General features: G+C 44.1%; 1 protein-coding gene across 1 annotated transcript in view; it reads left to right on the forward strand.

Annotated features, from left to right (window-relative positions):
- Positions 1-6,412: 6,412 nt before the first annotated feature.
- The window catches only part of T265_07405 (hypothetical protein), a gene marked incomplete at both ends in the record, with an annotated part of 28,177 nt that continues 21,175 nt past the window's right edge, over positions 6,413-13,414 (forward strand). Inside the window, 2 exons of the mRNA XM_009172915.1 lie at positions 6,413-9,030; positions 11,569-11,766. Coding sequence (XP_009171179.1) covers positions 6,507-9,030; positions 11,569-11,766 — 2,722 coding nt within the window. The remainder of the gene's footprint in view (positions 9,031-11,568; positions 11,767-13,414) is intronic.

A 13,414-nucleotide genomic window follows, 5' to 3' on the forward strand; every position in this document is an offset into this window, starting at 1 on the left:
TCTTTCAGTGTAAGCTCTAAAGTACCAAGTGTCAGATGCATGGGAATACTTTGCACTCACTGTTTCTGAGTGAAAACCCCTAACAAAGTACAACGAAATGGACAACAATGAACTGAATCACCTACCGCCCCCACTCCAGACCCAGAAGTTAAACTCGAACAGCACAGGGCTCAGTAATAACGGGCATGCTCTCATTTAAAAGATGAAATTCGGGGCCAGCATGCACCGGCCAGCACACCAGAAAAGTTTGGAACCCCGGATTTTGGCAACTGTGAGTTCTCACGTCTGAGTGCCACTCAGCTCTGAAATTATTCAGCCTATCCTAAAGTTTTGTTTGGTTGAATGATTTCTTTGGTCATTCTACAAATCAAACACGTTATGGTTAGAAAGGATTAAGTATCAAGGTTTTTAACCCCCTGGTAATAAGAAGCCCTTTCTAAGAAGCGTCTTGAAGGAGTTAGTTTTTGCATCTAACGTCCTGCTACGCGAAAGCACCATCCCAGAAAAATCCTCCAGAAAGTGAGAAAGGGGACCTACACATGCAGATTAGTACTCTGGTAGAGATGAAAGATCCAGCGTACGAGCTGACAGCTTTGTCCTGTCACCATTCACATCAGTTTGTTTGTCGTAGAAAGTAGCCCGATTTGCGTATTCAAAACAAGGTAAGGTCTGAACACAGACCGTTCATTTGTGATTAAACTCAGCTCAGATCCTACGTTCAACTTAGCGACAACAATAAGGCTACTCTACTGATTCCCAGAACAACTGACTTTCGTCATAGTGAAGCAAGACAGGGGAGTCCAAATACTTCGGATGTAAATGTTTCCTTTTTTCAGGCGAGACGAACCTAGTTCAAAACAAGGACACGACGAGGAAGCTACTCTTATGGCTTCTGAAAACTCCTACACGGCTTACAACTGGTTTCCCCCTCCTTGTGGCTCATCAATTAGGCGTAGTCCCCAAGCTTCCCTTCAGTCAACTTTATTTTCTACTTGAACCCAGACGGTATAAAATTCGCCAAGTACACACCAACATAAGGTTGCTGGAGCCTGTTTCAAGGAAACATACTGGGATTTCCTGAGTATCGTACCAAATATAACATGAAGCGGCCTTCATGCGGCACGTGCAGTTGGAAAATACCGTACACGAAAGATTCAGCTGGGGTTCACTTGCGTTCTCCGCTAAAACCAACTCGGTATGCAGATGAGTGTATTTCGTGAAGATAACAAGAACTTACTGCAGGAACGTCCACATAAATGTGGTCCATGGAGGGAATGCCTTCAACCAGATTGAGGGACATCTGTCGATGCTTTGTCCCATCACGGAGCCTACGGCATTTGCCAAATGGGTTGAGCTGTTCGAGACTTACAGCACTTTAAAGAAACCTCAGGGAAGTTACACAATTCGGTGGAAAAGGTCAAACGGAAATGGTACACACGAAACTTGATATCGTACTCCGGTGGCAAAGTTTGTCAAAACTATCGATCGGGTGTATTCTTAACTTTGATAAAACTGCATAGCGTTTTTTCTCTCTGGACGGTGCTGGTAATTGCATTGGCTGAGATGAAGCCAAGGAGCTTTCGACCATCATAAACAGCTGCATCAGCTTCGGTGGGAGGCCACCACTTGCAAATGGAAATAATTACTATATCTAGACGGAATACACTACTTATAAGGCAGTTGAAAACTCTTCAAAATCCATGAACGGTTTAATCTTGTTTGAGGCTAGAGAAATACACTCATTTGCAAACTAATTTGGTTTTTCGAGAGACCCACCTGGAACCCAACTGAATCTCTCGTTTGTGATGTTTCCAGGTAACTGAATGTGCTGCACTAGGCCGCCCCATGTTTCAGTCGCTACGATATTCGAGATATCGACGAAGTTTCAGCAACCTTATGAGTAGTGCAATACCTATATGCTTGTTTGAGGTTCACTAGGTAGGCACAGTATCTGGGTTTCCGGCAATCTTATGTTCTATTTAAACCAAAATTGTACGCGATTCCGGAACTACAATCATTTATGAGTAAATTTGATCTTAACTCAAGATTCAAATTAATGTCACCTGAATCTCGCGTTTACGACGTTCTTCGACCGTCCTATCTAGATAGTGTACTACAATACGTCAGATATTGTCACAGCTGATGCATTGGCAGCCTTATATAGCGCGTCCAGATGATATATATTCGTATTATACCATATCATATATATGTATATATGTAAAGTTCTGATTATACTGTAGCTACTAGAGTCTCACCGTAACTCACCCTTTTTCGAGACTCAATGACAAATCTATCATTTTATTGAAACCAGCTCTCACTGTCCACACGAAAAGCAAAAACTGCGGCATCAGCAGCATCTTTGGAAATTCTACGCTGAGGGGAAACGCAAGCCCACATTCCTGGCTAAACCTGTATGTGATCCGGTTGTGTATCTGTTTTTTGCTCCTAGCAGCACCAATGCCGATGTGGTCTTTCATATCTGACAAGAATGTTCTTGGATTTTCGCACGCCAGTCTACTCATATCTTCAGCATCAACTTGAAAACCACCCCTCAAATCGATCAGATGTTGCGCGTTTGGCGGTGCTCTATATGACACAGAGAACTAGACATTTGTGGGAGAAGAAACTAGTGCTGACATTAGCATTCGGTTAGCTACCGTCGTTAGGTGGAACGAGGTCAGATCAAGAAATTCCTTATCTGAATCGCCAGTTTCACGAGTTCTGTCATACACGGTTCCAGACCTCTAACTAAAGCATGCGACTTCTTTCGAGGGAATTTCGATGAAAAACAAGGCCGATGGCTTTCCGGAAGTTATTGCCATACTTTCTTCGTTTGGTCCATCCCTGACAGCAGCAGCACTTGTCAAATCGATGTCTGTGTGTGCTAAATCTCTTCCTGCTAGCCACCACCTGATAACACTGAGGATATATAAGGATGCATCATGTGTGTTCGTTAATACAGCCTTTTTAGCATTCCGAAATCAGTCTTTAAACACGTCACTGTGATTTCTATTTGGAACCCACAGGTGACGCAGAACCCTGAACGGTGAACGTGAAACCGCTTATGGTCTCGCAGGCGTATGACTGCATATGTTCTCTCAAGCGCCTCCAGGCCTCTGGTTCGGACGACCTCCCACCCACATTGTTCAAAGATGGGGGCGAATTCCTCAGTCAGCGCTTCTCTGTTCTGTTTGCTTGCATTTGGAAAAAAAGAAACTATCCCACACAACTGTGGGGCTCGTAGTGAGTGTGGTGTGTGCTTCATCGCCTTACGGTGGTTCGTGAAACACTGACTCGAGAGTAGCAAGCAGGATTGCGGCCTGGAAGGGGTTGCGTCGACCAAATCTTCACACTTCGTCGGGTGTTAGAACAACACCATACGTATAAACGACCCACAATTCTTCGGTTATCCAAGGCGCATTCGACTCAGTTGACCGGTGTGTTTTGCTTGATACGTCTGCCCACCGAGGAACGACCTGGAGGTTTGTGAACCTAATAAACTCTTTGTAATCCTAGACTTCCGGACAAGTGAGAGTGTTCGGCGGTCTCTTCAAAGACTTCCGTACTGGAAGTGTTGTCCGTCAGGGATGCTCACTCTACCTAGTCCTGTTTAACTTCGTGATCAACGAACTCATGAGACGAACGCTGGAAGGTTTCCAAAACCCCGGTGTTCAAATAGCCAGTGAAGAAAAGCTTGTCGATCTGGAATATGCAGACGACATTGTTCTCATCTTCGAAGAGGAGAAGCCATAGGTATTTTTGGATGAAGTAACTAGAGTCATACCGTCCTTTGGTATGCACTTTGCACTCACAAAGTGTAAGGTAATGTTCCTGGACATGCAGTCACTGAACATGCCATTTGCAATCCAGGGAGAGGTACTGGAAGTTGTGGAGCGTTTTACATTTCTTGGAAGTTGTATTAGTTGTGATTGTAGTTTGACAGATGAGATTAGTGCACGAATCCGCAAGGTTCGGGTTACGGGTTGCTAATTTGAGCTACCTATGGCTCCAAAGCGCCATATCCCTGAATTTCAAGGAACGTGTGTTTCAGGTTACGGTACGGACAATTATGTTGTATGACTGTGAAACGTGGCCTCTTCTGGCGGCGGAACTGAGACGTCTTCAGGTGTTCGAAAATCGTTATCTCAGAACCATGGATCGTGTGGGTTGGTATCGGCGTATCCATAACGAGGCAATTAGAAAGAGAGTTTTAGGTTGTGCAACGGGTACTTCCATTGAAGAATGTGTCCAGCACCAGAAGCTGCGTTGGTTGGGACATCGGTTGTTTATGCTTAACCATCGTTTACCAAAAGGAGTGCTGTTTTCCATGCCCGATTTGGAGTGTCAGAAGTCCTGGCGGAGGAATATGAAGGGGATTACAAAACGTTTGGGTGCTGTCTGTGGTAGGATGGGGACCGTGTGATCCTCACTGTGCCTGAGATGTGGCTTCCATCTGATGTTGGTGGCATTCTCGTCGTCAGTTTCTATCCAGATTGCCTGCATGAGTGGAGGTGTAGGCACCCCTGAATGCTTGTAGTAAGGTAGCACTAAATCCGTTTCCCGTTCACCTTTACTCTCTTCTTTACAATAAGGCTTTCAAATAAAACATGGTTGTACGGCAGCGAAGCATCGGTGTTGAACACCGATGTCATGCTGTCAATGACAATGATGGCCAACATCATTCAGGAACAAACTAACCCGTACATGCGTGCGTGATATCAGGGTAAAAGTGTTCAATCATTTTGCAAACAGGAAATAGGACTCCATCCTGTCAGCTCCGTGTCCCCGGGCGAGTCATCGTATATAACAGAACATAACCTATCCGCTGCATGATATTTTTATGCTGATTTTGTAGTGAGGGGAATTCTCATCAACGGGGTACAACAAACAGTCTTCATTCGATGTTGGGCTGTGGTTCCTAAGATAGCATCACTATGAGACCCATCATCATTCAATCGTAGCGACTATAAGGAAACTTAATAGTCGAACTGTCGTATCTAGGTTCCAGCTGAGGCTCCTCATGACTATGGTGAAAGCAGACAACCAGAAAGCATTTTAACTGTTCGGTATTTTCATTAGTCATTCCAAGACATTACAAAGCCTAAGTACCCTCACCCCTGGAATATATCAACGACTGTATCGATGAAAGCTCGTAAAACTGCAGGTCTGAACCTATGTTGCTGAATTTTCTGCCTGGTCCCATGAAGAAGCATGATTATGTAGGCGAAATGAGAAGAAAGCGATTTTCATGGGCTTCGATTCTGGACCATATTGGACGGCCTAAAAAGTTTTCGGTGCTGTATATGCGAAGAATGTCATGTTAGATTATGTTGGATTTTGAAGGCCGGAACATGAGGGTGTAGTAGAAAATCGAAAGAAACTTGCAAGGTACTTGGAATTGTCTGAAATTTGAGGAGTGTGTTGCGAAACTGAGAGCTAGTTGGGATCACGTGGAATACGGACAACTGACCGGGCCATTTTGAGGATTTAGAAAACTATGTGGAAAAATTGAATTGAAGTTTTGGACTCAAGCTTATATAAAAAGAAGTATGAAGGACAACTCCAATATTTTTGTATAAAAAACAGGTCGTTAGCCCTTAGAACCCATTCATCAGCTTGAAGAAGCACGCTGTTGGTGTTTTGTTTCTCTATATTTTTGTGACATACTGATAGTATATGGTGTATAGTAGTGGGAAGATGAAACTTCAGAATCTCTTTCTACTTTGCCCCGTTCTGGAAAAAATACCTTGGGCTAAGCAATGTGTAGAGTCCTCCCTCCATCTAACCTCTGTACTTAATTCATTTGTAAAAGAACCATTTGTATAAGCGGCTGACTGCACTCAATGGTCCCAAGTAAATCAACTGAAAGTAAAGTCCACTGAGAGGCGCATACAGAAAACTACCCAGACCAATTCTAGCACAAATAGTCCCAACGTCGTTAACTTCCATAATCCCCAGTAGCTTAAAAGAGAAAAGTCACCGAAAATGCTAGTCTCAGATGAGTTTTTGTCCGTAGTTACGGAATGAGTGACCAAAAAACGAATGTCAACGGAGGTCATGTGCTGGAAATCACTACTCGAAAATAATTTCCAGTAATCAGGACCCATTATATGAGAAGTTAAGGCCAGTAGGATTAGCGCTCGACGTTCCGATTTGGCTTCCAGAACATTCAGCAACCAACCTTGGTACGCATTTTCCAATGAACTGAATCACCGTCGAGACGAATGATTCACATGAACCGCCAGTTGATACGTCACGAATTAAGGGATTGGGAACATTTTTTGTCGACACCAGTTCATAAGAACTCTTCTAAGTGAACACAGAATACGCCTCTGACTACTACCGTGTGCAGTGTTGAGCAGAACTGGGCCACAATCGATCGCATTGCTTTCAAACGACATCAGGTAAGAGCCAAGAATCGATCTACTGGATTAGGGTGGACATATACAGAACAAAAGTGACTATTTTTATTCTCTTGCCTCTCACACGAGAGTTTGAGTCTAAAAATGAAAACAGCTGAAGGTATAGAGGTAGCGGAACCAAAGACCGACAAGATACCTTTGGAAAACGATGGGATGAATTCTGGAATTACACATGAAAGTCAATTTCCGAGATACGAACCACAGCACATGGGTTATGAAGGACGTGCCAGGTTAACGAAAGAAATTCAAGTAGATTTGTTGGAGAAGGTTGTGGTATCGCATGATACCGTGGTCGCTTGGCCTATTCGCTTATCTTCAATGTGTATTTTTGAACAGCAGAACAATGAATCATCGCCCCACGATCAGGAACCTGATCGTCAGACATCCCCTTATCAAACAGAACGAGTGCCTGCAACTAGCCCGATACCTACAGTTTCTATGTCACTCCAAGTAGGTAATCTAGCCAAGTCAACGTTATTCAACCATGGCCCAGGAATTAATATCCAAACATGGGTACAGTTTGACAACTCTTCACCTGAATGCAATCTACTGGTTGAAAATAGAGTAAGTCCCGTGCCTTTAGGCGAACTGGGAGTAGTGTCACCCACTAGTACACCGAAAGCTAAGTCATCATCCGATAAAGAAAATGTGGCCAAACAATGGCACGTCACAACAAACAGTCGCGTTCAAACAAATCTGGTGGACTCTCCAGTGGGGAAAACTGGTGTGCTTGATGAAATCAAGGATGATACTAATAAGTTTAGCCCTGTAACAGATAACACGACCCAACCTCAAGCAAATCAAATGCAATCCATAGTCATTCGCGAATGGTTTTCTGGCCTCGGAAGTGTACCTAAGCAGGATGGAGCCACAGTACATCAAGCCTTGCCGTCATCGACCGAATCAAGAAAGCATGACACTCCCACTCTGATGAATGAGCAGAAACAAACACTTGAAGAGAGACAATCTGAACCTCCAACAACACAGGATGGAAGCGTGGTGGAAATTATAGGAAGTCAGACGATCACTCGTGAGCAGACTTTACAACAAGCGATAGGATCGATTTGTGCTGGCCCAGAACCCACAAATCTAATTGTTGGGGAGGTGAAGGCATCCGACATAGGTGTAGACCAAACGAAGTCCGTCGCGCTGCAAGAAATAGAAAATCAGGCTTCCGGAATGGGTGGATTGGAACAAATACAGCCTCAAACAAATTCAGGATTAAGTCTTCGGATCATGGCTGACTTGGATGTGGCAGAGGATACACAAATAGAATTGACAGCCCACGTCAGCAGGCCAAAAGACACGATGATGATACAAACGCCACGGTTGGCAATGGCAGCAGAATCTTGTAAGGAACCCGAAGTAGCCCAGTCGGATATCATGCCTGATCAGGTTGAAGTAAACACCGATCCATCGGCAGTGAAGGGTAAAGAAAGCCATGTGGAAAACGATCTCGTTTTCACTTCACAGTCGGGTGTCGAACAGATGGTCACGGGGCAACTAAATGTCTTATCCTCGCAAAATGACCATTCAGAATCACATACCGGAAAGCCGGAAGAGGCTTCTGGAGGTCAGCAAGTTGATGAGCAAGAAGAAGTCCCTGTAGAGCTATCGGAGAAACCACCTGTTTACGACATAGAGCCTTTCGTTGGAAAACCGGAAGAGGTTTCTAAAGGTCAGCAAGTTGAGGGACAAGATGAAGTTCCTGCAGAGCTCTCGGAAGAACCACCCGTTTATGACACAGAGCCTTTCGTTGGAAAGCCGGAAGAGGTTTATAAAGGTCAGCAAGTTGAGGGAGAAGACGAAGTCCCTGTAGAGCTCTCGGAGGAACCACCTGTTTACAACACAGAGCCTTTCGTTGGAAAGCCGGAAGAGGTTTATAAAGGTCAGCAAGTTGAGGGAGAAGACGAAGTCCCTGTAGAGCTCTCGGAGGAACCACCTGTTTACAACACAGAGCCTTTCGTTGGAAAGCCGGAAGAGGTTTATAAAGGTCAGCAAGTTGAGGGAGAAGACGAAGTCCCTGTAGAGCTCTCGGAGGAACCACCTGTTTACAACACAGAGCCTTTCGTTGGAAAGCCGGAAGAGGTTTATAAAGGTCAGCAAGTTGAGGGAGAAGACGAAGTCCCTGTAGAGCTCTCGGAGGAACCACCTGTTTACAACACAGAGCCTTTCGTTGGAAAGCCGGAAGAGGTTTATAAAGGTCAGCAAGTTGAGGGAGAAGACGAAGTCCCTGTAGAGCTCTCGGAGGAACCACCTGTTTACAACACAGAGCCTTTCGTTGGAAAGCCGGAAGAGGTTTATAAAGGTCAGCAAGTTGAGGGAGAAGACGAAGTCCCTGTAGAGCTCTCGGAGGAACCACCTGTTTACAACACAGAGCCTTTCGTTGGAAAGCCGGAAGAGGTTTCCAAAGGTCAGCAAGTCGAGGGACATGATAAAGTTCGTGCAGAGCTCCCGGAAGGACCACCACTTTACGGTGCAGAAGAACCATTGGGTGAAGCGTTCGCTCCTTTTGTAGATACAGATGAGAAAAAATTAGAGAGTTCTGATACAAAATTTGACAAAAGCGAGGTGCAGTCACCTAGGCAAAGTTACGAAGACCATAGTGGTAAGTTGTCATTAGGTTGTGAATACCACACGAAGAGAACATGTTTTACCATCTAGATCTAGATAGAACACTGTCTCTCAGATTGACTAAACAGAGACATATTTTTAGGCGTTAATAGCGGACTTATCGATGGAGTTGGTATTGTCAAGCTGAAATAAGATTTTAATGAAAAAGCGTGTCATACGAATGCAAAAGCAGCAAGTGTGCAGATCATCGGGACAGAATTCAATATCTGAGTTGAGGTCACCCGATGAAGTAGTTAATCGTCCCTAATTTGGGCCTCCAGTGCAATATCACGAAGCTATTCAGTGTTAGGCAGAATGTGAAGATGGATTTCATACACGGACGTTGTTCCCATTGCGGTACTTGTAGCTGGTAATCCCACCAGTCTATTTGGAAACGCGATCCTACTGCATCATAGGTCTTTATTTTTGGGTGGCACAAGAATGTCTCTATTTCTTGTGGCATGCCTCTAGAGCTAGGGTTAAAGTGTGGTGCAAATGGGTATGGGGGATCCTCAGAGTTTTTCACACAAAACTTTTGCCTACGTTACACGCGACCCCTACGTCGTGTGGTTGACAGCATTCTTGGTCAAGACTGTTGAAAACTTAGCGAAGGAAAAGATTGGACCATCTGTGTATCAACTTGGACTGCGATATCCTGAATATAGTTTTGTACCTACCTATTCAGGTTTGACAAGTTTTGAGGTAACAACAATGTGACATAAGATATCGTCATGCCCCGATCAGGCACTTGACGGCATAAACCACAGAGTAATGTCCTGTGACACGAGGGCATTGACAAAGACCGTTTTCCTAACTGAATAGCTAATTTCCTGAAAGGACAAAACCGGATGCCACATGTTACCGACTCGTATTATTCCTTTTATTCTCCTAAAACTCACCTGTTCATCTTAGCCTGATTGGTTATATCTAGTTGTCCCCTGTCTAAAATGACACAAAACTACGGAGAGACAGAGAGATGATGCGGAGAAGATAAGGTTACCAGGCAGAGTGAACTGTATGGTGTTTTCCCAAAGGCTGTCGATGCGGAGAAACTGGCATACCTTCGCAAGGAGTTGTTGTTGTCCTCAAATTCAACTTTGGATAATTCAAGGGGAAGACGTTAGTACAAACATTATTTATGAGACAAGACTAGAAATCACACACACTGGTCTTCGTGCTGCAGCTCCGTCACTTCCCACCTACCTGAGCACATCAAGCGGGTGGTCATACCCGAACCATCGCACAATCGAGTTCGGTGAGATATATCACCATGCACCGCCTTCAGTCACCTCTCGCGCTAGTTTTTCAGGTTGTTGAACAAGAGGCTTTGCTCAACTGAATCCGGCTGAATCCCTCGTTTATGATTCTGCCAGATATAGGTGAGAATTCTGTCAAAATTTGTGGAAATTTGACCAATCTGAGTTTAAATGTTGACGGAAACCTGGGGACTGGGTCTACTTGATGAGCCCCAACAGGGCAAAACCGGTCGTGGGTTGTCGAACAATAAGTGTGTTACGTCTAGACAGTAAGGGTTGACCAATCTGAGTTTAAATGTTGACGGAAACCTGGGGACTGGGTCTACTTGATGAGCCCCAACAGGGCAAAACCGGTCCGTGGGTTGTGAACAATAATAGTGTGTTACGTCTAGACAGTAAGGGTTTACTGTTTTATCATGAGGTAGATGTTTTTTAAGGAAGTTTAGCCCCACGACTCCACGGGAAGAACAAAGTCAGAGGCACCGCGATTTTGAAAGTTCTGAGAATATTTTTTTTGCAAAACATCGATACGGAATTCAGGCAACATTGATGAATACAACCTAGGCTGACTGGTTTAGTGATTTCCTACAAAATGGGAGTGATTACTGACATTGGCTTTTCACCGTATGCTGTAGCATCACGATTGCCTGTCTTGTTGGGCAACAGCGCAATTAACGGGCATGGAGTGGCAAAACATGGGATACTCCCACTCGTTGGTTATGCGATATCGACGAGGTCTGGTACCAGTTCAAATTGAAAAGCAACGTACTAAAAAGGGCGACGGCAGCCCTTCCTATAACCATGCATCTCGGCGGGCCATTTGAACTAGGAATTCACTTTTGAGTCGCATATGTGGTTCCAATCCACTGGTGTTGGCTTAATTTGATTTTTCAGAGCCCAACTTGTTACCAGGACATTAAGTTCTGCCAAACGAGAGGCCGACTTGGCCTTCTTGGCTACTCACAGGTTGGTAGTGAATTGTGTGAATTGCTTTAAAATGGCCCAGAACCCCCCGTCAAAGTTTGATCTATCCGTATCCCCTCGGAACATGAAATGGGCACCCATCGCCTGAAATCACTACGGCTAGTAATCAGAAAAACATTTTAAATGACGAAATTCCGGAGAATTGAGCGAGTACTGTACCTGAACTGAGAGCTCACTAAGGTAGTAGTTACCATGTTAATTTGTGTCAACTTTTGCCTTTCAACCAGGTTTTCGTGCGTTTCCAACCCACTCACTTTTACATATGTGTACATGAATTTTTTGCTTTTCTACAGCTCTAGATAGGCCTCTAATAACTGAGGCGAAGGAAGAAGTTTGGACAGAAATCCCAGGGGTACAACCTGTGTTGGCTGAGGTGCCAGGAATAACTGCACCAGTCAGACAAACCTCCGAAACAGGGGAAGGAAGTGATCACACCAAGTCTGGACAAAGCGGTATGGAGTCGCGCAGCCAAACTTATGAAGAGCATAGCTGTAAGTCATCTAGTCATTTGTGGAGGACTTTTAGGGTGTATCTGTTATACTGCTAAGTGAACGATATTATACTGGAGACCCCAACACACATGATTTCGCTGGCTCATTTGCCTATCATACAAGGGAATATATGGTTGTTTAAGAAATCATTTGATTCATAACACAAGAGGAGTGTGAGCTACACAAAAGCCAACTCAGTTCGTACGACATTTTAGATACCGCAGCATATTTTCACAAAGTAAACTACTCACAAAGCAGCTGGAATCTCTTCGAAAACCCGGTTTCTCCCTTATTAGGGTTCATCAGGTAGGCGCAGTCCCCGCAGTGAATCTTGTGTTTTAGTGGAACATAAGTTGCATGAAATTTTACAAACAAACTCATTTTCAAACCAAAGTACACTGCGATATCTCTAATGTTTTATCAAATGAAGCATGATCGGTCTTTATACAGCAAATTCAGTTGAGGTATATCATACATGAGGAATTCAGGTGGGTCTCCCGTGCAAACCAGATTGATATGCAAATGAGTGTATTTGTCAAGTTCCACGCAATTTTGTATCCAACTAGGACATAAGGTTGATTGAGAGGAAAACAGGAACTGCGTCTTCCAGATGAGCCCGAAGAAGTGCGAAATCACTCGTATGTTGTCAACGACCTCGTCCGTAGTTTGCTTTATGAAAGTTGAAAACGTGTTCCGCTGTTAAGACGTGATAGCATGATCACATGTGGAAAGTCAGGAATCACAACCTTGCCAAGGTCGAGAACACCAACTGGAGTGAGAGGACAGGAAAAGCGCTGTATAGACGAGTGACGCGGAAATAACACAGTACAAACCCGTAACTACTTATAGGTATTTTGAATATGTCGAGTTGGGGTTTTAATGATAAACCTGAGGATTTTCCCTACTTGCCTGAAGTAGAACGCCGCTTATGTCCAATCATCCATACCCTATCGAGTTTGGTTCTCTGTACTTGACCATATGTGCCTTTGAAGCATTACGTGAGTCTTGTGGCACCACCAGCTGACAGCTGCTCTTAAACATTTCTCGATGAAGTGGTACTACTGGTTGTTGATAAGTAGCACAAAGTCAGCATAAATGTTTGAAGGAATGGAAAATTTGGTTTGGGCGCTTAAACCGAATACCAGAGTCGGTCAGGTTTGTCTGAAACATTTTCTGATACTAGAACCATTGAAACCAAATCCCTCGTACTACCCCGTTGCCTGAAGTGTATTTGGGGATCCAACCTAGCCAAAGCAACCATAAGGTTTGTGCACGAATGAGTAGGAATGACGGGAAAAAATATAAGGCTCGTGATGGCATTTGTTATGTTGCGGAAGTGGTGGTTAAATTAATGGACAACATACTTTGAAGATAAAGAGCCTTGATGTTATACTAAGCCAGAACGGTATCTCTAGCTACTTTTCTAGTGCTTCTGTCAAAGTTCAGTCGTATTCGATTGTGATTGGCCCAACCTCGGTTTGGTCCCACATAACTTGATGCTTGGTTATAACTTATATAACTTGGTTATATACTTATATATGATTATGCTTTGGTTAATCTCTCTATGTTTGCAGTCATCGACTGCTTCAACGAAAAAAGTAATTTGGCCTTTCTGAGTTAGTATTCAGAATGCGAGGTCACCTGAGAT

The sequence above is a fragment of the Opisthorchis viverrini genome (genome assembly GCF_000715545.1).
Source record: "Opisthorchis viverrini unplaced genomic scaffold opera_v5_170, whole genome shotgun sequence".
Classification (NCBI taxonomy): Eukaryota; Metazoa; Platyhelminthes; class Trematoda; order Opisthorchiida; family Opisthorchiidae; genus Opisthorchis; species Opisthorchis viverrini.